At 49.7% G+C, this 27,725-nt stretch overlaps 2 protein-coding genes across 9 annotated transcripts in view; one reads left to right on the forward strand and one right to left on the reverse strand.

Annotated features, from left to right (window-relative positions):
* Positions 1-19,276, forward strand: part of SGPL1 (sphingosine-1-phosphate lyase 1) — a 49,727-nt gene extending 30,451 nt beyond the window's left edge. For all 7 annotated transcript variants that reach the window (XM_024561125.3, XM_053922117.1, XM_071221231.1 and 4 more), the window contains 10 exons: positions 504-580; positions 1,893-2,021; positions 8,903-8,991; positions 10,297-10,402; positions 11,742-11,840; positions 12,511-12,660; positions 13,668-13,906; positions 15,025-15,171; positions 16,100-16,220; positions 16,758-19,276. In XM_024561125.3, coding sequence (XP_024416893.1) covers positions 504-580; positions 1,893-2,021; positions 8,903-8,991; positions 10,297-10,402; positions 11,742-11,840; positions 12,511-12,660; positions 13,668-13,906; positions 15,025-15,171; positions 16,100-16,220; positions 16,758-16,898 — 1,298 coding nt within the window. In that variant the 3' untranslated portion in view covers positions 16,899-19,276. The remainder of the gene's footprint in view (positions 1-503; positions 581-1,892; positions 2,022-8,902; positions 8,992-10,296; positions 10,403-11,741; positions 11,841-12,510; positions 12,661-13,667; positions 13,907-15,024; positions 15,172-16,099; positions 16,221-16,757) is intronic.
* A 741-nt stretch (positions 19,277-20,017) lies between these two features.
* On the reverse strand, positions 20,018-25,247 carry PCBD1 (pterin-4 alpha-carbinolamine dehydratase 1). Of its 2 annotated transcripts, none has more exons than XM_024561394.3 (4): positions 25,135-25,247; positions 22,237-22,368; positions 21,651-21,731; positions 20,018-20,557 (listed from the first exon to the last, which is right to left on the reverse strand). In XM_024561394.3, exons 1-4 carry the CDS (start codon positions 25,135-25,137, stop codon positions 20,459-20,461), a joined length of 315 nt encoding a protein of 104 aa, XP_024417162.1. In that variant the 5' UTR covers positions 25,138-25,247; the 3' UTR covers positions 20,018-20,458. The 2 variants fall into 2 exon arrangements, with proteins under 2 accessions (XP_024417162.1, XP_053778095.1); XM_053922120.1 differs by having other exon boundaries at positions 25,077-25,179.
* Positions 25,248-27,725: the final 2,478 nt, after the last annotated feature.

Here is a 27,725-nt window from a genome sequence, read left to right on the forward strand (position 1 = left end):
TTCAGTTCCCTGACTCCAGCCCTGATGATTGTAGACTGAAATGTTACTTCTGTGTTGCTCTTCTCTGCCAACTCTGCTCATAGCAGTTCCCTCATTTCCTGTGACTAGACCGAAGGAAGCAATTGCTGAAAAAGGCCAGGCTGAGCTGTGCAGAGGACAGCAAATGAATACATAGCGAGAGGACAGTTTTTCTGCTGTTGGAGGGCAGTTGGCACTTGGGGAACAGGACAGCATTATTACTGGACTGTATTGTCCCTCGGTGCTGTGCGCATCTCTTTCAGACTGTGGTTGATACTAACTGATGATCTTTATTTTGCTGTGATAGCTCTATTGGAATTTTATTTTTCTTGATGTTCATGTAAGGACATCTTTGGATTTCCACTCAAAACCTTGTTTTTCTTTTGAACTCAGAGGGGATTCTCTGCATTTCTTCTTGTTAGAACCTACCTGTGTTCCCGAAAGCTTTCTGCTTACTGACCCAGTGGGCTTACCTTTCTCTGCAGATGTCCTGTGGCAGGAAGGGAGAGCCTCCGGGGCCGTGTACAGCGGGGAGGAGCAGCTCACCGAGCTCCTGGTCAAGGTGCGTGCCCAGTGCTTGAAGGAGGGGTGTGGTGTCTGCCGATTTATATGGCTTCATTCTTGTCTCCTTAGTTTTGTGATTTAAAAATTACTTTAAGAAAAGTTTGTTAAAATAAAACTAAAGAAGTTTAAGAAGGTTCTCTTCACCCAAACAGGTGAATGTGTATAATACTGTCAAAGACATCCTCAATCTGCAGTAGGGCAAAGTTACTTAGTTTCCAGGCTTTCCTGACACCCTGCACAGAAGGCAGGTTACCAGGGCCGTCCCAGCATTTGAGATGATTAACAATAAGACATCTTTTGTTTGATGAGAAGAGACAAGGCTAGAAACTCGGTCATCGTTTCCTGCACTACCCGACTCTCGAGTCAGGTGATCTGAGAGTGAGCAGTGGTCTCAATTGTAATTGAAATAATTCTCATTTTGCGTTGCCTTTAGCATCTTCCATTTCTATCAGATTTATCTTTGAAACCCCATTTTGCCATATAAAATTGGCATTGACTGATGGCTTTAAATTTAAGCCTTCTTGTTTGGTTATCACACTCATGAAGCCGCTTATGCCTTGTTAAACATTATAGATTTGGCAGCTGTATCGTGGCATAATTCTCCAATTTCTGTGTTTGGAGGTCCTTCAGTGGCTTTGTATCATCTACAGGATAAAGTGCAAGCTGCTTATGAGACAGAAAACACAAGGCCCTTCAGGGCCCTTCAGTGTTGGCGACCATTACTGGCACGCCTGCCTTTTCTTTTTGCGGAGTTCTTGCTGTACTTCCTTTCTGCCCTGCACTCCCCCATTCTGAAGGATGAGTTCCTCTTTCTCTCTCAAGGTTCCACTCAACAGACACCACCAGACCATTCAGGACGTTCATTATTCCCTCTTTAAGGCCCCTTACCTTTGCGCGCACACATCTAGTATTGCACTTGGAACAGTACCTGCTTTGTGCCAGATACTTAAGCGCTTTGCATTCGCTATGTTATTTGCTTATCGCTGGCACACTATTGGATCAGCACCTCAATTGTCCTGTTTAACGTAGGAGATACTACACGGCTAGAAGTGACTGTCAAAGCTCAGCCTGCACACCGAGTGTGCTTCGTGCTCTTGTCTGCTTTTAACCACACTTACACTTCCTCTCCTACCACATTGTCTGATAATGCGTTTGCATGTCTGTCTCCTCCACTATGTTTTGAACATATCTTACCATTTTTCTAGGTTCTAGTGTTGTGCCTAATACCTAGAAACGTTTGTTTAGTGTATGATTCTTCATCCTGTACAGTATAATCGTCTTGCTCCGTACCTGCTTGCATCTCTCTGTAGGCTTACGGAGACTTTGCATGGAGCAACCCACTGCATCCCGATATCTTCCCGGGACTACGGAAGATCGAGGCGGAGATCGTGAGAATAGCTTGCTCTCTGTTCAACGGGGGCCCGGATTCCTGTGGATGTGTAAGTATTTGCAGGTGTTGTGTAGTGATCTTTTTTTCTTTTTAGCTTAAAATAGAGTTTATTTAAAATTTTTTACTTTTTTTATTATGCAACTAATGTGTGGTTATTGTAAAAAGATCCAGATTAGTAGCAATTTAAAAATACTGCTTGTAGTTTAGTAATTCATAGAGTATCAACATTTTGGCATAGAGTCTTCTAGCTATTTTTTCTCTTCAATTTTCTGCTTTGAAAAAGCTACATAAAGCTGCTAGAATAAAGACACCCTGCATTCACTAAGTGTATTGGCCTGTCTGCTCTCTGCTCCTTTCTTTTTCTCCCGTCATGTCTTTCATCCACCCGCCCGCCCACTTTCCTACCCATTTACTTAGGTAATTTTGTTGAACCATCTTGTCATTTTTTTGATATACTTTCTCACTTTACTTGAGCTGGAAGTTTACTTTCTGATTTTGTTACAAATCGAATCTCAGTTAGTTTAGGAATAAAGGAAGAGGAATCGTGGTATTTAAAGACACACATGTTTCAACCATTCTTTCCATTAGGTGTTAGTTTTCCTAAACTGTGATCAATAAACTTCTGTTTAGATTGATTACAAACTGATATTGTCTACTCTAGAAAAAAAATGAAATCTCACCTTACGCTGGGGAGAGAGTTGGATTTAACCCACGGTACCTAGAGGTGCTAACCCTACCCGATGCATAAAGTAATCATTATAACATCTGCAAATGTAATTACTGGAGGGCCTACCGAAGACGGTAACATTCCATAGTTACTTTATTGTTTTTTCACCAACGAGCTGTATTGTTAATACTGCTATGTTGGCACCATGGTGAAACAACGTGTTCAGATACTCAGTAGCAAGCAAAACTGGTATTCCTGGCATTCACTTCCCAAAAGTAATTCCAAAACCGTTAAAAACTGAACCAGTCCTGATCTAGCAGCAGGTCCCCTTACGGCATTTTGCTGAACGGGGTGACACAGCAGGGGGATGACGCCACGCTTGCAGTATGCAGGTGTCCCCCTGTGCCAGCAGGACGAGCTGGTGAGAGACCAAAGGCTGAACAACCACCAGACAGTCTGGCCTCACCCGGTAAAGATGAAGACAAGAAACAGGTCTCATGGCCCTCCTCCTCCCTCTCCTCCCCCTCTCCCCCCACCCCTCCCCTCCTCTCCCTTCCCCCTTCTGCTCCTCCTCATTTTTATTTGATGAAATATTCCATGTTCATCTTGTATGTTGCTGCTCCGGACCCAGAGTCGGCCATTTGTGCAGCCAGAAAAACCTTACCTGTAAAGGTGTAACAACTGTTAGTGCAGCTGATACTCCCGATAGCAACGGTGGTTGGGGCAGTTGGGGGTGGGTGAGGAGACTGGCCCTGAGCTGACAAAGGAGCCGTGTGACCAGCGCCAGGGTTTTACTAACTTCCTCTTCAGTTGCGTCTAATCTACATTTCAGTCTTCATTGGGTTTTTAAGTTTTGTTTACTGTATTTTTCATTCATCGGAATTCTGTTTGGTCCTTTTTAAAAAAATCTTGCCCTGGCTGGTGTGGCTCAGTGGATTGAGTTCTGGCCTATGAAACAAGGGGTCACCAGTTCAATTCCCAGTCAGGGCACAGGCCTGGGTTGTGGGCCAGGTCCCCAGTAGGGGGCGCATCAGAGGCAACCACACACTGATGTTTCTCTTTCTTCCTCCTTTCCCCTTTAAAAATAAATAAATAAAATCTTAAAAAACTAACCCCCCCCAAAAAAACCCCCTAAAAGTCTTTTTGGTCTTTGTTGGTCCTTGGCTTATAGTTTATTTAAATATATTGCACATAATTATTTTATATTCTCTTCTGACAGTTCATTATTCATGAGCCTTATTCTGCTTCTGCTGGTTTCACTCATGTTTTCTTGTATCCTTGTAGTTGTGATTTTTTTAAAACTGTAAACCACTCATTTTCCTGGGAATTTAACTTTGAGAACTAGATTGAAGTTAAATTCTTCCAGAAAAGGTTTGTAATTCTGCCAGTTTCCGGGGAGTTGCTGGGAAGTGCTACCACATTGGACCAATTTTAGTCCGATTCTCAGCTTACAGTTTTGCACTACAGAAGTGGTGTGAATTCAGACCAAAAACCCACATGAAAGCCGTCTTGTTATATACCTTCTTCAGATATCATTGTTCTTCTTTACCTGAAAAACGGCCGAGAAAAGCAGTTTTTCTTCTTGTCCTCTTTTGTACCAGTGGGATTTATCTCTTGTATCTCCCTATGGGCATAATTCCATTTTCTTTTCAGCCATGTCTCATTGGCCTCCTTACTGTGGGTAGGCCCTAACTTTATCTCCTGCTCATGGGGCGGAGTGAGCGGTTGAGGTCCCTAGGGGGTGGTGGCAGCCCTCAGCATCCAAAGCAGCTTTGTCGCTCACTTGTCTTGTAGGGTTTTGATTTTGCTTTGTTTGCAGTGCCAGTGTATTTCTTTGTGGTAGCTCAGTGGTGGATGTTGAAAACATTAGTGTGGTATCAGGCTTTTTCGTTGTTTCAGGGAGGATCGTTGCCCAGGGTGTGTAATCTGAATGGCTGGAACTAGAAGTCCCGTAATTGCTTCTCCCCCACCCCCACCCCCCACCGTGTGAGAGACCTTTGTATACCCGCAAGCCTCTTTACTTCTGAATCTTCTCGTCCCTGTGTGTTTCCTGCGTTACTCAGCTGCTCAACAGAGAATACGATTTCCAACCGGATTGCCAACCATCCCCGTCGTTCTTCTCTGGGTGCTTGTTGGTTGTCTCTCTGGCCAGATGGGTACGGTTTTCCAGGGGTGGAGTGGAATCTATCTTTTAGTCTCTGCCTTACTTCTCTGGGTTCACTCAACTTACCTTAAATCTTTCCTCTAAGTCAGCCTTGGCATTCTCAGCAGTGTTTACTCTGTTTCTTGCTGTTTCTGTGTGTTTATTAGTCTGCATTGATGCTCTTTGGAACTTCGGTTTTTTAAGGTCTGCAGTCTCATTTCGTTGTTTGTGTTCGGCCTTTCTGCTCTTGCTTGCTTGAATTCACGTTCTTGTGCTATTTTGTCCTGTAGTGGGAAAGAGTTATGAGGAACTTCCTTCTGTTCCTTAGGTGGTTGGTTACCTTCGGAGCTGGGCTTTTATTTTGCACGCTGTGTTTTTCTTGGTATGTGCTTGCACCATTGCCGTACCATTTCCTTCCATCTTGGCTCTCTCTAACGTTCTCTTTGTTCTGATGCCTGGTGCGTGGTTTCTTGTCGGAGAGTGTTTGGTTGAGGCAGGGCTCAGCTAAAGCTTTGTTTCACCTGTATTAGAGTATAGCTAGGTCTCATCTTCTGAGACTTAGTTAAAAAGGTACCTACCAGAGTTCATCCTGCCTAGGTGGAAGAGGGTAATCCCTTTGGGCTTTGGTGATGTCTTTACCCCTTTCTGTATTCCTGAAGTGTTCACTTTAAAGAACCAGTCCACACTTCTCTCCCCATTTTGCTTGTCTCTCCCTAGCCGCCTGTCCCTTACTCACTGATCTGAAGCTCAGGAGAGAAGATAAGGAAGCTCCTTCCATTTGCTTCTCTGAAGAATCGGGAGATGTTAATGAGAATTCTCAGGATTTTGCTAACTCACCCTAATCATTTCCAGGGTTTAGAAGAGGGATTAGCAACTGTGTTTCACCCTTTGCTACAGACTGGAACCTTCTGCTTCTGTTTTTCATTGCCAGTATTTGAAGTTTATTGCATCAGATTATCTGTCTTTCCTTGCTTGGTTATTGCGTGTTTTCACTACTTTTTTTCTTTATTCTCACAGGTATCAGGAGAGGGAAAAGCTCTGAAGTCGTTTTAGTCTTCCGTCTTAATCCAGCAGTCTGCCGCTAGGGTACTGGTGTTTTGTTTTTGCTTAGGTACAGTTGCTCTTCCATTATGCTCTTTCGTTAGTGGCTGTGTCAGCGATCAGGAGAAGGTAGGGTCTAGATCCACAGTCTCTTCTAACACTTAGACTTCTGTCAGATAGCTGTCTCTGGGATTGTTTTAGTTTCTCTTCAGTCTTTGGCTCTATCTTCTTACATCTCTTTGTCTCAAGGAGCTAGCTGCTTTTGGTAAAGACAGTTCAAAGTTCAGAGGTAGGAAACAGGAAGACAAAGCCTAATGCCTGGGCTATTTTTAGGCTATTCCCATTTAAGGTATTAAATTCTTCTTGTTCTTTGACCTTCAGCCTTCAATTTTTTCCCCTTTTATTAGCTTTATTTGCCTCAGAATAGATGAGAGGTGATTTTATGTACCAAAGAAAACTAGGTTGCCCAGGAAAACGGTCTTGGCTTATGCAAGTGCCATTAGGACCAAACATCACCTAGAAGAAAATTTTCCAGCCCTGGCTGGTATGACTCAGTGGATTGAGTGCCAGCCTGCCAACTGAAAAGTTGCCGGTTCGATTCCCAGTCAGGGCACATATCTGGGTTGCAGGCCAGGTCCCTGGTTGGGGGTGTGCGAGAGGCAACCAATTGATGTTTCTCTCACACATCAATGTTTCTCTCCCTCTCTTTCTCCCTCCCCTCCCCTCTCTCTAAAAGATAAGTAAAATCTTTAGAAACAAGAGAGAGAAAAAAAAGAAAATTTTCCAAATAGGTCATGTTCTACTCTTGTTTTCTGACATACATACCATATACTAGAGTAAGAGTTTTTATAAATGTTAAAAGAAGTTGAACCCTTCCTGGTGTGGCTCAGTGGATTGAGTGTTGGCCTACGAACCAAAATGTCACCAGTTCGATTCCCGGTTAGGGCACATGCCTGGGTTGTGGGCCAGGTCCCCAGTTAGGGGTGTACAACAGGCAGCTGATCAATGTATCTCTTGCACATTAATGTTTCTCTCCCTCTCTTTCTCCCCCGCTTCCCCTCTCTCTAAAAATAAATAAATAAAAATCTTTTTAAAAAGTTCACTGACAATAACAAGTAGTTATTGAGGCTTCTACCTTCTTCATAACTAAATTTTTGTTTTTCTTTGTGTGCAGGGGGGTAGGGGAATGGGAGACTAGCAGCATATTTAAACACAGAATTTGGGGATCAGAAATAAGAATTAGAAATAGAAGTGAGGTATCCCTGCTTTTACAGGAAAAAACGTACTGTTTCTGGTTAACAAATAATGATGTTGACTGGATTAATTACTGGACTAAAAGTGGGACACATGAAGTGAATAAAGTAGGGTTTGGAAGCGTCTTTGCTTATGTCATCACGTGACCTTGGTAAGAGACGGACTTCCTGAAGACTGACTTTGCTGGTCCTTTCCCGACTCATGTGACGTCCTGAGGTTTTATGCGGGACCACAGGACGTGCTGCTGATTTGCGGAGCTGACCTCAGCCATAAGCAGTTTTGTTTCTCTGGCACTGAAGTGCAGAGACCTGCAGACGAGTCTCCGACACCCAAGCTCAGCGCGTTACTTCGTGAATGATGGTCACATGCCTCATGTCGACTTCCTGAATCAAAAATGACTGTCTTTCATTAACTCCCGACTACTGGGACTTTGTATCTAATGCTGTTTTGCCCTACGTAGGACAAAAATATGTGGGTGGTATTTTAGGAAGTTTCAGTAATCACCCTCTCTCATTCCATCTCGTATTAAGCTATACTAAATACGGAAACGTAGACAGTTTTACTTGTTATCAACAGATGCTAATGGGTGACGTTGGGCAAATCACTTCAGTCTCGCAGCAGCTCAGTTTTCTCACCTGTATAATGAAAAAGCTATGTAAGATTATGTGACTCTTCGGAAATGGTAACTCTAAGAAAATACCCACCTAGGTCCGTGCTATAGTCTTTCTTCTCTGTTTACTTTCGAATCATTCCTCTTCGGTGTCATCAGAAGGTAGCCAGGTGGTACGACGTGCCTGTGTTGGTGGTGGGTTGCTGAGAGTCCGATCGGACATTACAGAAGGTTAATGGTGGGTGTGTTCAGTGCCCGCGGATAGGCTCGGTGCTGGGAATACGGTCACGAACAGAGTGAGCCCCGCCCTGACGAGTCTACAGCCCCCTGCAGACAGTAGGATGAGTGAAATGAGCCCGTTTGTTTCAGCTTCAGTAAAGAAATTTGCCTGTATCAGAGTTGCCAGACCCGGTTCAGGAAAACATTTTACTTCATTTAAAAACATGAGGATTTTTGTTTTGATTTCAGGTAAGATAACAAACTCGAAGTAGAACTTTCTACTTTTCTCTTTCAAACTTGTCAGAAACCACAAGTTCACTTTGGAATGCTTAAATATCTTTTCATAGTCTTCTAATGTATTACATAGATTACTAGAATTGTAACTTCACAGTTTCACATTCTTCAGTGGACATCAAAAATTTATTTATTTTTAAAGATTTTATTTATTTCTTTCTTTTTAGAGGAGAGGGGAGGGAAAAAGAGAAGGAGAGAAGCATCAATGTGTGGTTGCCTCTCACATGAGCCCCACTGGGGACCCAGCCCACATCCCAGGCATGTGCCCTGACTAGGAATCGAACCAGCGACCCCTTGGTTCTCAGGCTGGCACTCAATCCACTGAGCTACATGAGCCAGGGCTGGACATCGAAAATTTAAATGAAAGTCAGTAGTCCCGATGCTTTTGAACAGTATGAGATGCCCTATCCTACCTGCCATCGGAGGAGTTAGTGTGGAAACGGACTGTGTGCAGATCTGACAGATGGGCATTTGCCCACGCAGCGCAGCGCTTCTGCTCATTCTCATTCAGTAGTTCTTACTCTTCTGAGCGTGGGCTTAGCCGACCAAGCCAAGTTTTCCTCCTGGGAGACAGCGCAGTGTCTGCCCTGCGGCCTGTGAGACCTTAACTCTTTCTGTATCTCCATCAAGATCAGGGCGAGAAGTACACGCTGGTACTATCCCTAACTTCTCTCTGCAGACAGTGTCTCTCCTTTTCCGCAGGTGACCTCTGGCGGGACAGAAAGCATACTGATGGCCTGCAAAGCTTATCGGGACCTGGCCGCAGAGAACGGGATCAGAAGTCCAGAAATGTACGCGTGTGTGGTTGTGTCATCCCCCCGCCTTTAGACTCGCCTGTCCGCAGTGCTGCTGCATGGAACACCGCTACACTGTGCTGCTGCCCTCTCCCTCCGGGGGTTCTGCTCCTCTCGCCTCCTGTCCCGGGTCCTTGGCCCCTGTCCCTTCAGTCACCAGAATCCTAAGTGGGTCATTCCCCCTCTCCCGCACCACTCCCAGTTTACACGTGAGTCACCCGTACATACTGCAGGCAAGCATGAGACCCTTCTTCTAACAGTGACAGGACTGCATCTTGGAATTCTGTGGTATTTGTTATGAATCATGTGGAGCCTAAGGAGAGCTCTGTGTTTACTTTAGTGCAGTGAAAGCGAGTTAAATGTAACAGGCCGCCTTGGTGGGGTTCTCCCTAAGGAAAATTGAACCTGAGGGCAGTTTTCTGGATGAAAAAGTTTGACATCTTTTTGAGATTTACCCATCTTGCCACCCCATGGACATAATTTTGATATTTGGTGGCATTTTTTCCCTCTGCACCCTTTCCTTGGCACGGTGTGTTTGGGTTAATGCATTTCCCCAAGTGTCAGTGGCTGGGCTTTTGTCGCACGTGATTCATACTTAGCCTAAGAGAATAAATCCGGCCGCCATCTTTCTTCACACGTAAGTCTTTGCTGCTTGGTAGTCACTCGGTGGTAGAGGTTTTTCTCCCTTAAATAGGGCGTAGGGTAATTGTCGGAGTGGAGCAGGTGAGGGCAGCCTGGAAGCACTTAACCGTGACTCGGTTTCCTCTTGCAGCGCTATTTGCAGTGCCGCTCCCGGTGTGCAGCACAGATGGGGGTTTGGGTGGCTCACAGTCTTTCAGAGATGGAGGGACCTCTGCTCCGCTGCTTGCCTGCTGCTTGAACGTCCCTGCCAGGCAGTCTCGCGTTTGCTGCGCGAATGTGTGTTGTGTCAGGGAGCTTGCTCCCACTGACGCACCTGTCGTACCTGTCCTGGGGTAGGCAGCCACTCAAAGGCTCCACTTTACAGTAGTCCGGCCCAAACTCCCTGGCCTTTTACCTGTCAGCCCTAATTTATGGCTTTGGATCCTTTGATGTGAGATCACTTCCCAGTGCCACAATGATCTCCTAAGTACTAGGGAGAAGATTCTCTAGAATATCATTTGACCTCTTTTTGTGCTTAAAAATAAAAGTATAAACACTCTAAAAACTTTGAGGAAAAATAATCAGAAGTTTACTCCTGGAGGTCTAGGCTAGCTGCTGACTGTGCGGTCTGGAACCTCTTCTGGCTCTGACTTTCCTCACTCCCTCTTCCCTGTCGTTTAGTGTGGCCCCCCAAAGTGCCCATGCTGCGTTTGACAAAGCAGCCCATTATTTTGGGATGAAGATTATACGGGTTCCACTGAACAAAATGATGGAGGTGGACATTCGGGTGAGTAGTTCCAAGGGGCCGTGTGTGCCTTGGGCTGTGAGAAGCAGGAAGTGTGCGACGGACTGGTTTTTTCCAGCCTCTCATGCTGATGGGCTCCGGGGCCTTTGAAGGCGGCAGCCAGGGCTGCAACAGCTACCGCTGGTGGCGGGGATTGATGGCGGCCCAAGGTTCTTGGAGTCTCATAGGAAGCTGAACCTCGTCCCTCACTTTAAAGACCAGGGTTTTGCTTCAGCGCCCTCACTTCCTCTTCTCTGTCTGTAAAGTGAGCATGGGTTAACTTGCCCCAAGACTCTCTCTGTGGCTTTGAGTGGTCTGAGTCAGTACCATTGCCATTATAATGGTTAACTTCCAGTTTGTTGGCACTAGCATTATCCCCTCTCACCTTTGTTGAGGCATTAATGGACAATTAATTGACAAATTAAAAATTGTATCTATTTGAAGTGTACAGTTTAATGTTTTGATGTAAGTATACATTGTGAAGTAATCAAGACAATGAAGCTTTTAACATACAACGCCTCTCATAGTTAACATTTTTTTTAATGGTTAGGATACTCAAGACTACACTCTAGATCCCTGACCAAATTCCACGTATGCAGCGCAGTATCAGCAAACTTGTTAAGTAGTCACGGGGCAACACATTGTATCTCCAGAACTTCCCTTGTGTGCCTGAAGCTTGGTGCCCCTTGACAACACCCCCAGTCCCTCGCCCCAGCCCCTGGAAACCGCCATTCTACTCTCTGCTTCTACAGTTCAACTTTTTAAGTTCCACGTGCACGTGAGATCATGCAACATTTGTCTTCCTGTCCCGGCTCATTTAGTGTGATGCCCTCCAGGCTGATCCACGTGGTCACAAATGGCAGGATTTCTACCTTTATAAGGCTGAATAATAATATCCCTTTTGCAATTAATTTTATGCCTTGCATTTGTATAGAACTCTCCAGTGTTGAGAGCGCTGTCGGAATTGCGTTGAGCCTTAGGACGTCCAGGGAAGTCGTAGAGGCTATTAGTAGCTCCGCAGTTGACAGACGAGGAAACAGGCTGGGCGGAGTGGTTTACACCAGGTTTCCCTGCTAGTTGGCTGCTCTCTGGCTTCTTAGCCCAGCATGCTTCTCTCCCTCACAGTGATTCAGCTGTTTTTATGTCGTGTTCTCAGACTCTTCCCCGGGGGACTGTCGGGCCTTGTTTGTATTCTGTTACTGTGGTGGGTGGTTGGAGAGGTGAAGGAGGGGCACTCGGGGAACTGAAACTCTGAGTCAGGAGCCCAAATTAACCTTGGCAGTGGAGTGGGAGAGCGGCTGCGACGTGGATGCTCATTCTCCCTTCCACGTTCAACCCCCAGGCCATGAGGAGAGCCATCTCCAGGAACACCGCCATGCTTGTCTGTTCCACCCCACAGTTCCCGCACGGCGTCATAGACCCTGTCCCGGAAGTGGCCAAGGTATGTGGGACATGCGGACTGCACTGCAGCGAAGCTGAGGTTGTAAAACGGACTCTCGTGATAACAGTACTTGGCGAACAGAAGTGACGTCGGGTTGAGATTTTAGCGCAGTGGTGGGGAGCAGCTCTCATCAGCTCCGTGGTCAGCCCTGCAGCTAGCTCTGCTCTCTTTGGGGCCTCCGAAGGTTATTAGCTTCTGCTCTGGGGGAGGGATAATGGAAGGAAGAAGGCTTTGTTTAGATTGGATACCCGGAAGTAGGACTCGCATTTCAGTTCAGGTCAGGAAATAATCTAATCTGCCTTTAGGAGCAGGCTTGCCAGAGGGTGGTACTCGGTGTGGGGCCCCAGAGCGCTCCCTCCCTCCTTCCCCACCGGCAGTTGCTAAAGCAGGACCTTTGTCCCCCTCCAGAGGCAGCCTGGATCAGACGGCTACTCATTTCCTGCTTGATTTTGCAATGAGTCTGAGGCCCCGCATATTTACATATAAAATAAATACCACATTTCAGATGCATTATTTTGAAGGCTAAATACATTTGAAGGGTGAACTTTTTTACTAGGAATGTCAAAAATGGCCTTGTGGTTACAGCCCACCTTTCCATCCATGTCCAGCAAAGTTCTTGTTATAGAGCTCTAAATGAAATTTTCTTACGGGCCTTGTTTTTTGGAACTAGCTGGCTGTCAAATACAAAATACCTCTCCACGTAGACGCGTGTCTGGGGGGCTTCCTCATCGTCTTTATGGAGAAAGCAGGATACCCACTGGAGCAGCCATTTGATTTCCGGGTGAAAGGTGTGACCAGCATTTCAGCGGATACCCATAAGGTGAGCGGGGGACGGGACCAAATGTTAATCAGAGTAGACAGTTGATTATTTTGGCTATTGTCAGCAAAATGGTTAAAGCACTAGCCTTCCCCCAAAATGTAAAATTAAATCTGGCTCTTTGCTTTCACCAAGGCAGCTGTTCAGGTCTCCCGGGTGTAGTGGTAGAGGTGATAAGCAGTAGAGGAAAGGAGCCTGTTACTTTATGTCCTAGGGCTGAGAGAATTTCTGTAACTAGGACGTTCTGTGCCATGGCCCTCCTGAAGAGTTCCCCGAAGCCTCGAGGTTATTAGGGTGGAGGGCAGAGGCGGGCTGATTCTGGAGTTCCTGAGAGGAGGTGTGTAAGCGCTGTATCCCCCAGGCCACTGGGCTCCCCTAGCAAGTGACAGGAGCCTGCTGATGGCAGAGTCCTTTGGAAAAAGGGAAGAATTTAAGGTGCTCAGGAATGTGTGGCTTCTCACGTTTGAAATGCCCACGCCCGCCACCTCCAGTGGCCCGAGGCAAAATCTCGATCAGTTTATTTGAGAGCTGGATTAAGTAGCTCCCAGACCCCGAGTGCCCCCACATTCTTAAAAAGGAAGTGTGGCGCTAAGCTCAGAGGGTGGGAACGGAGGGTGGGAACGCAGTCAGGTCATTAGTTCAGTTGCTCAAGTGACTAGACTCCATCCTTTCCTGGCTTCCAGTGGAAATTTATTGTCGCTTTCATCCTGACATACTGCCCTGGAATAATGTTTGAAATAAGGAAAACCACATGTTGGTGAGAGGGGAAGCAAGCTAATTAGCGGGCCAGAACAGTGTTCCTTCTGGGCCTCAGACTTCCTCATCCCTAAAATAGACAACTTCAATTCCATCCCTTCAGTCCCCTCTCGCTCCTCACATTCCGAGTTGGGATTTTTAGCGTGAGTGAGAAACGTCATGGAGAATGTGAGAGAAATTTGCATGATGTCAGCGTTCCGGGACAGGGCTGCCACACAGAACTGTATTCACATGTCCACTTCTTCCCCCCTCAGTATGGCTACGCCCCCAAAGGCTCTTCAGTCGTGTTGTACAGTGAGAAGAAGTACAGGAGCTATCAGTTCTTCATTGATCCAGATTGGCAGGGTGGCATCTACGCTTCCCCGACCATAGCGGGCTCACGGCCTGGTGGCATTAGTGCAGCCTGCTGGGCCACCCTGATGCACTTCGGTGAGAGCGGCTATGTTGAAGCTACCAAACAGATCATCAAAACTACTCGCTTCCTCAAGTCAGAGTATGTGCGGAAGATTGGGAGTCTGCCATGTCTCTTGCTTTGTCTGCTAGTGGGCTCAAGGCGTCGGCCCGGCCAAGCACCTGGAGCCCCAGCCCATTTGCTGTCTCCCGAGAGACCAGGGGTTTAGGGCAGCAGCTCAGGAGTGGTGCTGGCCTGGGAGCATAAGCTCCCTTGCTCTGCTGTGACTAGGAGTGTCAGATCAGGGCTGTATCTATAGGCCATCTTGTTTCCAAGGGTGTCTTAACAGCTGGCACCTTTGACCAAGTGCTAAGGGACAGCGCAAGGTTAAGGCAAGACGGTGGTTCTGAAATTTGAGCGTGCATCCCGGTCACCCGGAGGGCTTCAAGTTGAAGTGCGGATTGCTGGGCGCTGCTCCTAGAATTCCCACTCAGCAGGTCTGGAGCGGGGCCTGAGGACTTGCGTTTCCGGGAAGCTCCCAGAAGGTGCTGGAGCTGCTGGTCTAGGAGTCACACTTGGAGACTCGCTGGAATAAGGAGAAAGAACTGGAGCAGGAATGGGGAGGGAGGAGTGATGAACTTTGGGGTTAAGTGAAGGCTGGAACTGGGCTGCGTGTGTTGTCCAGCATGTCTGTTCCCATTTACCTGCCTGTCCCACTGTGTGTCGCTGGGGTTGGGGGGCTTTTTCAGAATCTTAAGGGGAATGAAAACAGCTGGCGGGCATGTCTCATTTGAAAAAGGCCCACATACGGAGCTGATGTACCCATCTGTTGAGAACTACTGTACTAGTTCTTGCTTTAGGGATTTCATATGTGACTTTGTAGGTTTGGGGGATAGAAGGATTGCATTTCCAGAATTTTTAAAAGGTGTGTCTTTAATGCCTCAGATGCCCCTGGGGGTGATAATCATAATTTGGGGGTTGGGCAGATGGGTTAGGAGCCAGTGATGCTGATTCGTGGGATCTAGACGGAATTTGGGCCTTTGAATATTTGTAATATTAGGTGTCACTGTTCTCCATCTGGACACCTGTTTATAAGACGAGAACACCAAAGTCCAGAAGGCTAGAATGTATTATGAGGGCGCCGTTGGCTAAAGAGATGATTACCAGAGGACTAGATGTGGCTGAATTTTCTTCTCGTTCCTCTCCTTGTTTGTTTTAAGACTGGAAAATATCAAAGGCATCTTTGTTTTTGGGAATCCTCAAGTGTCCGTCATTGCTCTGGGCTCCCGGGATTTTGACATCTACCGACTGTTTAACCTGATGACTGCTAAGGGGTGGAGCTTGAACCAGCTGCAGTTCCCGTCCAGGTAAACTTAAAGGAGCCTCTTTCCCTTCCTTTGCTCCATGACTTTTGAAGAGCTTGGGTAGCAAGATGACCGGAAGGGTAGAGACTGGCTGCTGGAGCCCGGCACTGCGGTGGCAACTGGTATCTAGGATTTCTGTCTTGCCACCTGCGGTTATTCAACACCAAAACAATACCATTATCTTTAAATGCTGACAGAATCAGGTGGCCGCCTCTTGGGATCAGGGGTCGGTCATAAGGTCCCCCGCCCCCCACTCTCTCTCCAGGCTCTGTACTCTGGGGTCTGTCTCGCACACAGTCGTCAGGTGGCTCCTATAAACTGACGCGCTACCGCAGTAAAGTTAGCTCCAGATCTTCCACAGGGCTTCTGATCGTGCAGGCCTGCTACTGTCATCTTCAGAATGCGCCTCCAGTCTAATCTTCCACGATGCCTTTACTCCGCCTCAACAGACCAGGTCTCTTCAGTGTCCTCTGCGTCCTGTCCCACGTCAGCGCCCTAGGCAGTCACATTCGGACACTGCTCTTCCTTTTCGCAGTCCCTCTGTGCACCAGTCTCCCCGCAGTGGAGTTAGGGCTGCTGCTTTGCCCTTACACCCTTCAGGACCCCAGCCTGGCCCTGTCCCCAAGAGGGCTTATCATCTAAGACAAAGGCTGAAGGATTGGCGGCGGACCGTTTCTGAGGGGAGGGGTGGGACAGAACGGCCAGCTGTATTCATTCCGTCAGGGCGCTGCTTGACCACGCCTGGAGGCCCTCATGCCAGCCTGTGCCTGACAGCCCTGGCTCCCAGGGCTGGGAGTGGCGTGGGTGACCGCTTGTCTCAGATCACGTAAAGGGGCGACCCACAGATCCCTGCACTTGGGGCTGCTTTATTTTAGAACGTTCTTCTATCTTTCCAGGGCTCATCACTCTTCGCCTCTTTCTTCTCCCGTAGCATTCACTTCTGCGTCACGCTAGTGCACACCCGGAAGCGCGTGGCCATACAGTTCCTGAAGGACATCCGGGAGTCCGTCACCCAGATCATGAAGAACCCTAAAGCAAAGACCACAGGAATGGTAGGGCGCTCGGGGCTCGCTCTTTTCTGTGGAAGCTGAGGTTTTGGGGCAGGGGGGGGTTGGAAGAATCCGATGACCTCTGTTCTGTGGCTGCCTCTGCCCCTTATCTACGAACCTGTTTCCATATTGAATTGTGGCTGATATATATCTCTGCCTCATCCATTCCCGGGGTTTTTAATCTCAAACGAGGTGTATTATATATAAAGCACCTTGTAAATGTGAAAATGCTATATAAAAAGCCAGGTGGTGGTGGTGTCCATTTGAAAAGAAAAATTGGACACAGGAAAGGCAATTTACCAATCTTCTCTGGAGTTTTCTACTGAAAATCCCATGGGATAGGTCCTTCGGGCAGAAAGGCAGACTGGCAAGGACCTGGAGAAATGTGGCCGTGCCCGCTACGTTCTGCCAGACTGGAGCCTGGGCTGGGGTGGAGACGGGGAGAGGAGGGCACGCTGAAGGCAAGGGCAGCAGAGAGGAAGACCACAGCCGGCCCTGGGCCCCTCGTCACTAACAGTGGTTCTTTGACTGCACTTGCAGGGCGCGATCTACGGCATGGCCCAGACCGCCGTCGACAGGAACCAGGTGGCAGAGCTGTCCTCGGTCTTCTTGGACAGCCTCTTCAGCACAGACGCTGTAACTCAGGGCAGCCAGATGAACGGGTCTCCTAAGCCCCGCTGAGCGGAGAGGGGCTCCGGCCTCCAGAGGGTTCCCGGGTGCGGATCAGGCCACACGCAGGTTCAGCCTCTGAGCGCAGCGAGACAGACATGGGACAGCTCGGTGCTCGGGACTGCGTCCCTCCTCTGCTCGGCCTTCTGTGGTTTTTAATGTGAAGACCCTGCAGGGTTCCATTACATGATTATTTTGCCATTGTTTTAAATGTTATACTAGGAATTGTTTTAACCATTTCCTTTTCTAACCTCTCTAGCTTTCAGCCTCACTTAATTGTGTGTGGCAGCTCTGACCTGTCCTGATTTCCTAGGGGAGCGGGGGTACAGTGTATGCGGTAGAAAAAGGGTTCCTCTGTGCTCTCAGGCAGATTGGCTGGTCAGCTCGGTGGCACTCACGTAACAGAAGTTCCCCAGGTAGGTGAGGTGCACTCTAGGCAGGGGCACTTTCAGCCGTGCTCTCTGAGTAGGTTAGTTGTCTGAGAGTCACGTGGACCGCGGCTTGTTCTGTGTCTCCAGGACGCAGGCTGACCAGTTCGTCGTTCGTGCCATGCGGGATCCGCATGGTCCGTCCGCCGAGGCAGGTGTAGAGTGGTACGTTATCCTCTTGGAGGGCAGTGCCCATTGGGTTCTTGGTTTCCACCATCTTTGGGGATTCCTATTTGAAATGATGCTCCTGCTGGTTTGTTCTTGAACTAGGAAGGGAATCTAATTCCCAGAGAATCCGGGGCTTTCTGGCCGAGTGCTGCCTCTCTGCATTGGCAGTCCTCAGAGCGCCGCTGAGCCCTCGCCCAGGCTGGCAGTGCCTGGAACCCGGACCGTTCTCTGTACTTCCCTGAGTGTCAGGGTGGGATGAGCACCCACGTTCAGATGCACGTCACCCAAGTTGGTGGCGGTCCTCCCCGCCCTCACTGCTTTAAGCCATCATGTATGAGAGCATGTTTGCCAGAAGGGACAGCTCAAAGCACTTCACAAGTTGCCTTGATTTACCATAGGTGGTACAAGGAGGGCATGAGAGAGCGAGCCCCTGAGGCAAGGAAAAATTCCTGTCTTCATTCGTGTGCTCCCCAGCCTCTCTCCCCTGGATTCGGCTCCTGAAGGTACTATGGCAATTTAGCCTCAGGTACTGGGCTCTCGGCCCTGGCTGGGCTGAGATAAACATTTGGGAATAGGGAATCACAATGGTAAGCGTCAGTTGGAGCCCAGGACCTGGGATTTCTTCTTAAGACTCATTGCTCAGGGTGGTGCAGGGACAGGACCAAACCCTGCGCCCACTTCCTGCCGCCTTCCGCCCCGCGTGGGGCCTGGATCTAGGCTGAGCCACTGTCCCACCCTCACGACGACATACTGTATGTGTGCCTTTTTCCTCGGCAGGGGCAGTGGTGGGCTGTTCCTCACCCAGGCCCTGGGGGCGGGGGCAGCGGCCCTGGAGGCTTTCATTTGGGTAGGGGAGTACTGGGCATGAGTCAGGAGATACTCCTCGATTCCATTATCCTTCTCAGGGACTCCTGAATATTCAGCTTCCTTAGGCTGGTGTCCCCTCGCCTCCTCCCTGGGTGTGCTGGCCGGGAGAGCCTAGATGACCGTTTCCCCAAGCTCCTTACCACGTGTGTCTGAAGTGTTCTTTAGCACTGTACTTCCTGCACAGAACTGTGACTGGCCGTCATTGCAGGCTGGCGTGTGTGTGTGTTTCTGTGTTTCCTCCGCTGTGGCCTCCAAGGGCGGTTGGTGCACGTGTGTGTGTGTCAGAGGGAGAGGCTGAGGTCCTTCGGACGTGGAAGCGGTGTTCCCTCCAGTTACTGAGCTGGCGGGCACCTCCTGAGAGAGCTGTGTACGAATTGTCTTTTGGTCTCCAGTGCATTCCTTACGCTGGAGGAAGTCCAGGGACCCAGAACCACCCAGCAGGCGCTGCTGTGGTTTGTCAGCTGCTGAAACGGAGAAGCACGTGCCCTGCAGTGTGCTCTGTTGCTGCCAGCGGCTCCCAGGACCTGCCCCTGTGCTGTGACAGCTTTGCCTGCGGGGGGGGGGGGGGGGGGGGGGGGTAGGGCTGTTTTTCAAAGGGACCTACTGTCGCCACTTTAATTTATGTTTACGAGCCTTAGTTTGACTAAACATTTGTGGGCTTTCCGTTCTGTGTATCTGCGTGTAGTGACGCCTAGTCTGGCAGAGGCGGGCAGGGTGTCTTAATTCTGCATTAGAAGTCAGTAGTCGTGTGAGTATCTGCCATGTCACTTTTAATATCACCAGTTTTATACTTGGAAAATGGTACTTGCCTCCTTGAATCTTTTCTGTCTTTAACCTTTCCCTTCCCATCTCAACGCTCTTTGTAACTGCAGCAATAATCTCTTAAAAAGCGATTAAATAATTAAACGTCCCAAATCTTCAACTCTTCATCCTTGTGGATGGTTGCGTTCCTTTGTTTATTTGGGTGCACGCATCATCCCAGATGGGCTGCTGGCCGCACGTGAACCACTGCTGGTGAGAGATCGCCCCCTCATGGTGACACGGTTGCGTGGTCATCGACATTAGGGCCGGCAGACAGGAGTGGGCGAACGGCACTCCTTGCCCGGTTCCCAGCATTCTGTGGCTCCACCGGGAGTGGGGCTCACACCTGTGTTAAGGCCGTCTGGAACGCCGGTCTTTCGTTCCCCTTACAGAGTAAAAAGTAGGCAGGCCTTGAGACTTTGGCTAAGTTTCTAATTAGCAAGTATAAAAGCCACCAGGAGTAGAAGTCTCCTCAGCTGATGCTGTAGACCGAGAAGGTAATACGGCCCCAGACTGCCTCTCTGCTTGTCAGTCTCAGCACACGGGCCACACGGGTGCCCTGCACCCCGTTACTTCAGTTCACCATGCGCCCTCAGCCGTCTCTGCCTCAAGAACCCGATTCCAGTCTTTGAGTCACAACTCAAACGGAGCTCCAGATTCACCCTTGTTAATCACTCCCTGTTCTCTTAGCTCATTTCTTATCCTTGCATCTAGTGTTAACTTAATTCATTCTGCCTAGTAATAGTTACCCGTTTTCCTGTTTACTTCCTCTACATGATGATGAACTCCTTGAAGGCAGGGTGCTTTAAATGTCTGTTGACTCCAATTTGGATTGACCGGTGGGAAAGAAGATTCTAGAGCCTGAGGCCAAGTGAAACAAGTTTTATTTGCGGCATAAAAGCACACGTGTTTTTATCACACAGGAGGGGGTTGGCGTTAGGGTTCTGGTTTCTAAGATAAGATTTTGTCTATTTTAGACACAGCTTCTATCACAGCTTCTTGGGAAATGAATTAGAAAGGGAGCAAGATACAGCTGGGAAAGAAACCATTATGTTGCTGGGAAGTTGTAGAGAGCGGGAAGACCTTACTCAAATCAGCGCACCCTTAACAGAGCCCGGGGACGAAGAGCACGGTGTGGGGACACTGGTCTAAGTGTGTGGTGTTGGTGGGGACCCACCCCTAGATGGAGGCAGCAGGGCGGACTGGGCCATTTTGGCTACAGCAACATTTTGGGGCTCCCTGTTCCCTCTCTGGATTTCCAGTTCAGTCACCCCTTTCCCCGAAGAGCTCAGAGAGGAAAGGCAGGGTCTAGGTCATGGACACCGCTACTTGTTCGATGAAGCTGGCCAGGTTGATGTCCCGTTCTGACAGGCCCGCACACTCATGGGTGCTCAGGGTGATGTGGACCTGGAACAAACCAGAGAGTCGGGACCGGCTGGCTCCGCTGCCTTCGCCTGTGAGCAGCAGGTGGCCAGCTGGTGGGCTCAGCCACGCCGTGGGCTCAGCCACGCCGTGGGCTCCACGTACCGGCGTGCCTTGTCGTGCTGCCCTTCACAGACGCTGCGACTTTACCGACTGAAAGTGGGACCCTCCACCAGCAAGATTACGACTCCCTAAGATGATAGTGTTTTTCAGCAATAAAGTATTTTTAACTAAGGTACGTACAGTGGGGGGTTTTTAGACGTAATGCTGTTGCACATTTAATGGACTACGCAATCTAGTGTAAACGTAACTTTTACAAGCACGCTTTCTTGCAGCGGCCTCGAACAGAACCCACAGTCTCTCTGAGGCATGCCTGTGGCCGCCAGTCACTGCGGCGTCTCCGGGGGGCTGCCCCTCACTCGACATGTTTTCATAACAACAGTGCGTCTCACACCTCCACACAGTGGGAGTGCCAGCCAGCTGTCGGTTAACAATGAAATGCCCGAATATTCAGAGCCACCCAAAACCAAGGATGAAACCCCAAAGCAACTCCAGCCCCTAAAGGCGGTCCGCTGGCAGACCACGCTTTCCAGCCGCGATGTTTTTAGAAAGAGCCCGGGCCAGCTCTTGGCACATGGCAGGCATTTCACGACTGCTGCGCTTCATTCAGCAGAAACTCTGATCTGTTGGCCTGCGAGGCTGTTCTTAGTTCAGTTTCATTCCTTCACTCTTCCATAGCAACAAAGACGTAAGCCATGTGGCGCTACTAACAACGAATACGTCTGGTCCGCGCGGCCTTTCCTTCCTTGGGTTTTGCCTTCTGGGTGCCTACTTAGTAGGTACTGCAACCGCGAGTTACCTCGCTGTGTTGTAATCTGCATGCCCTTAATTTGTACGAGGCCGTATTTTCTAGGGCTGTTGATGTTGATTCTAGGAAGGAGATGAACGGAGCAGGAGGAGTGGACAGTGAGCCTAGGGGTGAGGAGGGCCCGTAGGGAAGCCCAGGAAGGGGCCTGCGGAAGGAGGGGGGTTCTCAGAACCTGGGCAGGGCCAGGCACAACAGGCACACGCCACTCACCTTGTTGTACACGTTAAACCACTCGGGGTGGTGGTCCAGTTTCTCGGCCTGCAGGGCTACTCTTGTCATGAAGCCAAAAGCCTGTTGAGTGAAGTGAGACCCGGGTTAGTGTTGGACACTGCTGGCACCTTCTTATGGCCAGCGTGAGGCCCCGATGCGGAAGGATGGGGAAGCTTCCTATAAGCAGGCCCCTTTAGCTTGCAGCACTCCCGCGGCATCTGGCCTCTGGTTGGGCTGGAGTTCAAGGTGGTCTTTCTGCAGTGGGAGGAACACCTTGTACGCAGGTCACCACCAAGGTGGCAAGACCAGAGAGGTGTTTGGTCTTGGCCAGTCTTTTGTCTCTAAGATATCTTCAGATGTCCCTCTGCTTCCTCCTCGACCTCCCTCCTCTGAGGATTGTTTATCAACATCCCAGGCGTGAGGAGCCCAAGCCCATGCCTGTGCTCTCCAGGCCCCAAGGCGACACTTCCGAGTAAGCTGCATGAGTGCGGTGTCTTGACAGTCTCGGCCAGCAGGACTGTAAGGGGGAGAACAAGTGTGACCCTGTGGGTCCGTCTCAGAAAACCGCCCCGCCCTGGTGCCGTACCCTGTTGAAGTCTTTAAAGTGGAACTGCTTGAAGATGGCGTCTCGGCCTTCCAGCTCGTTCCAGCCCACAGCCCGCAGGTTTGGCAGCAGCTGGTCCCTCTCCTCGGCGCTCAGCCTGTGCGCTTTGCCAGCCTAGGGGAGGGGACAAACAGAACCCAGGCCTGTGGGGGAACCGAGCCAGCTCCGGTGGCTGCTCTGGACACAGGCGACACAGTCACAGGGCAGCTGGTCCGAAGCAATGGACTGGGACCTGTTGACGGTGGCGCCCTGCCCTGGAGGTGGGGCCCTGGCTCCTGCACTGATAGGTTCTTAGGTTTTACATTCTGCTCAAAAGGACAGGAAATGCCGAGGTGCCACGCAAATCACCTTCAACTGAGAAATGCTCCCCCTAATAATTAGGTCTCTTACAATAATGAAGGGGTAAAAGCAAAACCTAGCTCGGATGTGTATGTACTACTACACCACCATTTGGAAAAAGAGCGCCCCAGACTCAAACCTCCCTCCCTGTGAACTATGGACTTAGGCCGTCTGCCTCCACACCTCTGCGGCTACTCGCTGTCAGGCGTGTCACAGAGGAAGCAGGCCTAGAAGGTGGGGTGACCACCGCATCTGCCCTAGCCAGGGAGAGCACAGCATCGTTCTCAGAGGGGTCTGAGCCTCAGCATTCTGGAGTTGGCGAGGGACCCAGCACTGAACACAGGTTCCGGGTGACTCTTAGCCACACTGCAGCTGACAGGCACCAACACCACATCCCAGTGTGTCCTCTGTGATGCGCCCATGCAGCCTCTGGTTCCCAGCTGCCAGGCCAAGGGGTCTTGGCCTTCCAACAGCCCGCTTTGCTGTCAGCCTGGGAAGCCCGAGCCACAGAGCTTGGTGAAGAGTCAAAGTAACTTGGCCAAAGGCAGTTGGCAAACCTAGCGCCTCATCCATGTGTTGACCTATTGTGCAAAGTGCCCTCCAGGCAGCCCGCGTGGGCACAGGTCAGGCCATGAGTGGACCGACCCTCAGAACAGAAGGAAGCAAAAGTCAGTTCTGTTCTTGGGAACATCCAGGTCTAAGAGCTTAAGGGGTCCCAGAATGAGGCTTTTGACACAACTACCCAAAGACAGAAACTGCAAAGTGCTGAATTAAAAATGAGTCAAAGAGGTCTGGGGAGGTTAACGTAGCCCGCGGCCTGGAACCCGTGAGCTGAGCTGGCAGGACTGGTTCAAGTCCAGTTCTGCCCTTCTCCAGCCGGGTGGTCCTGTGGCACTCATCTCCCTTGGCTTGATGGGTAAAAATGGACAACTTCCACTTTACATCAGCAACAGGAGCCAATGGGACACTACAGTAAACTCCGTGGTTATTAACAGAGTGTCATCTGCATGTTTAAAGAAACTTCCTGGGGTGTGTAGGCCTAGCATGGGCCTTGCGGGTTGGAGTAGATTGGGAAAAGCGTCCTGGCAAGACCATCTTTTTCTCCCTCCTGAGAACATGTGCTCTCTCAGGACCATCTGAGTTGGTCGTCTCCTCTCCTAGGCTCCAGAAGGTGGAGAAGGCGGCAGAGATATGCATCACCAGCCCAACCCCATCCCTACTCCAGAGCTGGCTCTTTCTCAGTGGCCGATAAGCCTGTCCCATGTATCCAGGCAACCGGAGACCAGATGTCACCCCAGGCATCAGAGCCCACTGTTTAATTCCTTGGCTCTGAAAGGAGTGGGTGGTACTCGTGAGCTCCTGGGAGGTCCCCCTTTTTCTTTAGAGTCTTCTGGAATCCCCCAGGTCTCACAGCCCCAAGCTGAACTGACAAGCCCTCCTGAGATCTGGGTACAGAGAGGGGGAAGAGGTGGTGTTTACTTAGCAAATCCCAAGTCAGGCCTGGCTGGCCTCTGCCTCTGGGGGAGAGTGCCCACGGGTTACTGATTACCCACCGTTCTGCCTCTTGAGGGCCTCAGTGCACCTCATAGCAGCCACACTCACCACCTCCCCTCCCTCTAAGCCACAGCCTTCAAAACGCCCCCCACGTGTCACCGCAGCCTGCACTGCTCCTAATGCTTTTGGGCCAGAAATGGGCTGTTTAATAAAGCTTCCTGGATCTAGACGCTTCTCTCCTGGCTGCCCCCATGATTCACCTTCACCCCTCTAGATGACAGAGAGGGGGGAAGCCCTCCGGGCGGAGGAGGGGCGTGGCGGGGGTAGCTCAGCCTGGAGGACAGATGATTCTGAGCAATCCTGTCTCCACGGCTGGGCAGGCCTCGAACTAGGCACCAGGGGCTGGCTCTCAGGCCAGGCAGGGACAGTAGGATAGACCGGGGTGCACAGAAGGGCTGCAAACAGGCACGCAGAGGAACACGCCAATTCCAGGTACCCTCCTCACACTCACAGGCATGTCCCCATCCTCACCTCCAATACAGAACAGAACATTGCCACCACGGGGTGGAGAACCGTGGGCTCACTATTCTGTCCCTCCCCACCCAGTCCCACCGCCCGCCCCCTCCCTTTACCCAGAGGCCACTAAGCCCCGCCCAAAGTGCTGTGGTGCAGAGGGGGCACAGGCCTGGAAGCCTGGGACAGGTCTGGCTGTTACCTGGACCTATCACCGCCCCCTCCTGGCCTCTGCTTTCCCTGGGGCTCCACCGCGGGGTGGGGGTGGGGGTAGGGGGTGGAGCGCGGCGCAGACCCCGACTCTCCAAACCAGGCTTTTGCTACCTGCCAGGCTCGGGAGAACCCTCCCAGCCTCACTCTCACCCCACCCTCTCCCGCCCTGCCCTCATAGCCGGCTGGGGCGGAGGGGAGGGGGTGGGGGTGGGGTGGGGTGGGATGGGATGGCGTGAGGCCCCTTTCCTCTCCCTGGACCCTACCGCGCGCAGGCTCCTAACCAGGCTGCCCCAATCGCTGCGGTGTGCGATTCCCCCTCACCATAGCGGGTCGCAGCGTGGAAGCAGGCGAGCAGCAGGTGGAGGCGGCGAGGGCGAGCGCGGCGCAGGGCGCACTGGACGGCCGTCAGGCGGAGTCGTGCTGGGGCCGCCCAGGGGCGGAGGGTGCAGCGTGGGAGGGGCCACTACCCTTAATCGTTAACTCGGCCCGGCAGCTCTTGGCCTGGCTCCCTTCCAGCATTCTCCTCAATGCCCTCGATGCCCTCAAGGGTTAGGTATCGGGGCTCCAACGCAGACCTCTGCGTTCAAATCCTGCTGTGACTTAACTAGCTGTGTGACCCTGGGCGGGAGATTCTCTCTTCTAAAAACACTTCATTTAGATACTGATCTACAATAAATTGCACATATTTAAAGCGTACAATTTGATGCGTTTTGCCATATGTTTGCTCCTGTGCAGCCATCCTCAGGATCAAGGTCGTGAGCATATCCACCACCCCTAAATGTTTCCTCTTCCCTCCTCATTGATCCGTTTCCCCTCACTGTGGATTAGGCCGCATTTTCTAGAATTCTATGTCAATGCAAAGCATACAACTCTTTTTGTGTCTGGTGTCTTTTGCTCAGCATAGTTACTTTTTAAAAATTTATTTATTTATTTATTTATTTTTAGAGAAAGGGGAAGGGAGGGTTTAAGAAAGGAAGAAAAACACGGATAGGTGCCTCTCACAAGCCCACAACTGGGACCCGCCTGCAACCCAGGCACGTGCCCTGACCCAGTGGATAGGGGGACCTCTTGGTCTGCAGGAGGAGGCCCAATCCGCAGCCACACCGGTCAGGGAAGCATAATTACTTTCTGAGGTTCACCCATGTAGTTGCACGTATAGTTTCTAATAGGGCAAAAGCCACTTTCTCAGGCCCTGTTTCCCAGAGCTGCCTGGAGCCCATTAAGCTTGACCGACCCTAATTGTTTTGTGAGCCTTTATCCTCAGGACTGGAAAATGACTGGAAAATGACTGGAAGCGCCCTGAAGGTGCAGAGGCTCCGGGAACTTGTGAAACAGCACACCCCAGACCACACCCACTGGACCGGACCCTGCACCCAAAAATAACATCCGAACCCTTGGCAGCCTAACTGAAACATGCTGCTCTACAACCCCGTTACCTAATAAAGACTCACAGCCCTAACCCCCCAGCGCTGGTGGTGGTGCATTTCCCCGCATTTCTCCGCACTAGTCTTTTCCTTCTCTTGGGAAAGTAAAAGTAAAAAAAAAGTTGCTTTCTGCACTTCTCTTTGTGAATTCCTTCACAGCCCGCGTCACCGACCACCCTGACAGCGCTTTCCTTTATGGTGAAGTAAAATTTATTTTATAGCATTACATTGTTTGAGTGTGTCACAATTTGGTCATCCATTGCTTATCGATGCACATTTGGGTTTTCCAGTTTTGGAGCAGCTGTGAACTTCTGCATACACGCCTTCGCGTGGACAAACGCTTTCGCTTTTCTTGGGTAAATACCTGGGAGTGGAATGTCTAGGCCACGCGGTAGGTGTGTGCTTGTAACTTCTTAGGAAACTGCCAAGGAGGTCACACCACTGTACATCCCCACCAGAGGTGCGTGGGAGTTCCGGATCCCTGGCAGCCCGCAGGCGCGCCGCTACTTGGTATGGTCCGTCTTTTTAACTCGCCCTTCTCACTGGTGCGCAGTGGTGTCTCACCGTGGTTTTAATTTGAGGTACCTTAATGACTAACGGTACTTAACACGTTGTTAAGTGCTTATTTGCCATTGGTAAATCTTTGGTAAATTGCCCGTTCAAACTTTCTGACCATTATTTTTAAAATTGAGTGTTTACTTTCTTATTGGGTTTGGAGAGTTCTTTATTTTGGATACAAGCACTTTATCAGATATATGGTTTGCAAATATTTTCTTTGCAGTCTCACAGTACTTTTCAAAGAGCAAATGTTCTTAATTTTGATGAAATTCAATCTAGCAAATGTTTCTTTTTTATGGATTGATACTTTGGTGTTGTAACTAAGAAATCTTTGCCGGATCCAAGGTCACAAACTCTTTGATGTTTTCTTCCTATGTTTTCTCCTATATTTTATAGTTTTGGGTTTTACATTTAAGTCTGTGATTCACTTCTAGTTAATTTTTTTATATGCTTTGAGTTATGGATCCTAGTTAACCTTATACACAAGGATATTCAGTTGTTCCTGTTCCCACTGAATTGCCTTGTACATTTGCTTTAAACAAACCGATGGACTGTATGTGCGAATCTGTTTGTGGGTTCTCCATCCCGTTCCGTCGGTCTACCGGTCCATCCGGATGCCAACAGCACTCTGTCTTGATGACTGGGGCTTTATAAGGCTGGGCGTCAGCCAATATCTGTCCCCTGACATCACAAACCATTTTCATATGAGCCTTTATCCCTCCCCTCCCCTTTCATTCCTCTCCCCGCAATCATGACCTTTCAATGTGCTAATATGTATTTTTGTTTGTACATGTTCTTGTAAAAACAAAAAAGCCTGTTGTTGTTGTTTCAGCTCTATGTATTTTTTATGTTTTGTAAATGATACTGTTATGCCCTATCTCATTCCAGAACAGTGAGTGGACAGAAGAGAATAGTGGACAATTAATATTC

This window comes from Desmodus rotundus, chromosome 4 (genome assembly GCF_022682495.2).
Source record: "Desmodus rotundus isolate HL8 chromosome 4, HLdesRot8A.1, whole genome shotgun sequence".
Classification (NCBI taxonomy): Eukaryota; Metazoa; Chordata; class Mammalia; order Chiroptera; family Phyllostomidae; genus Desmodus; species Desmodus rotundus.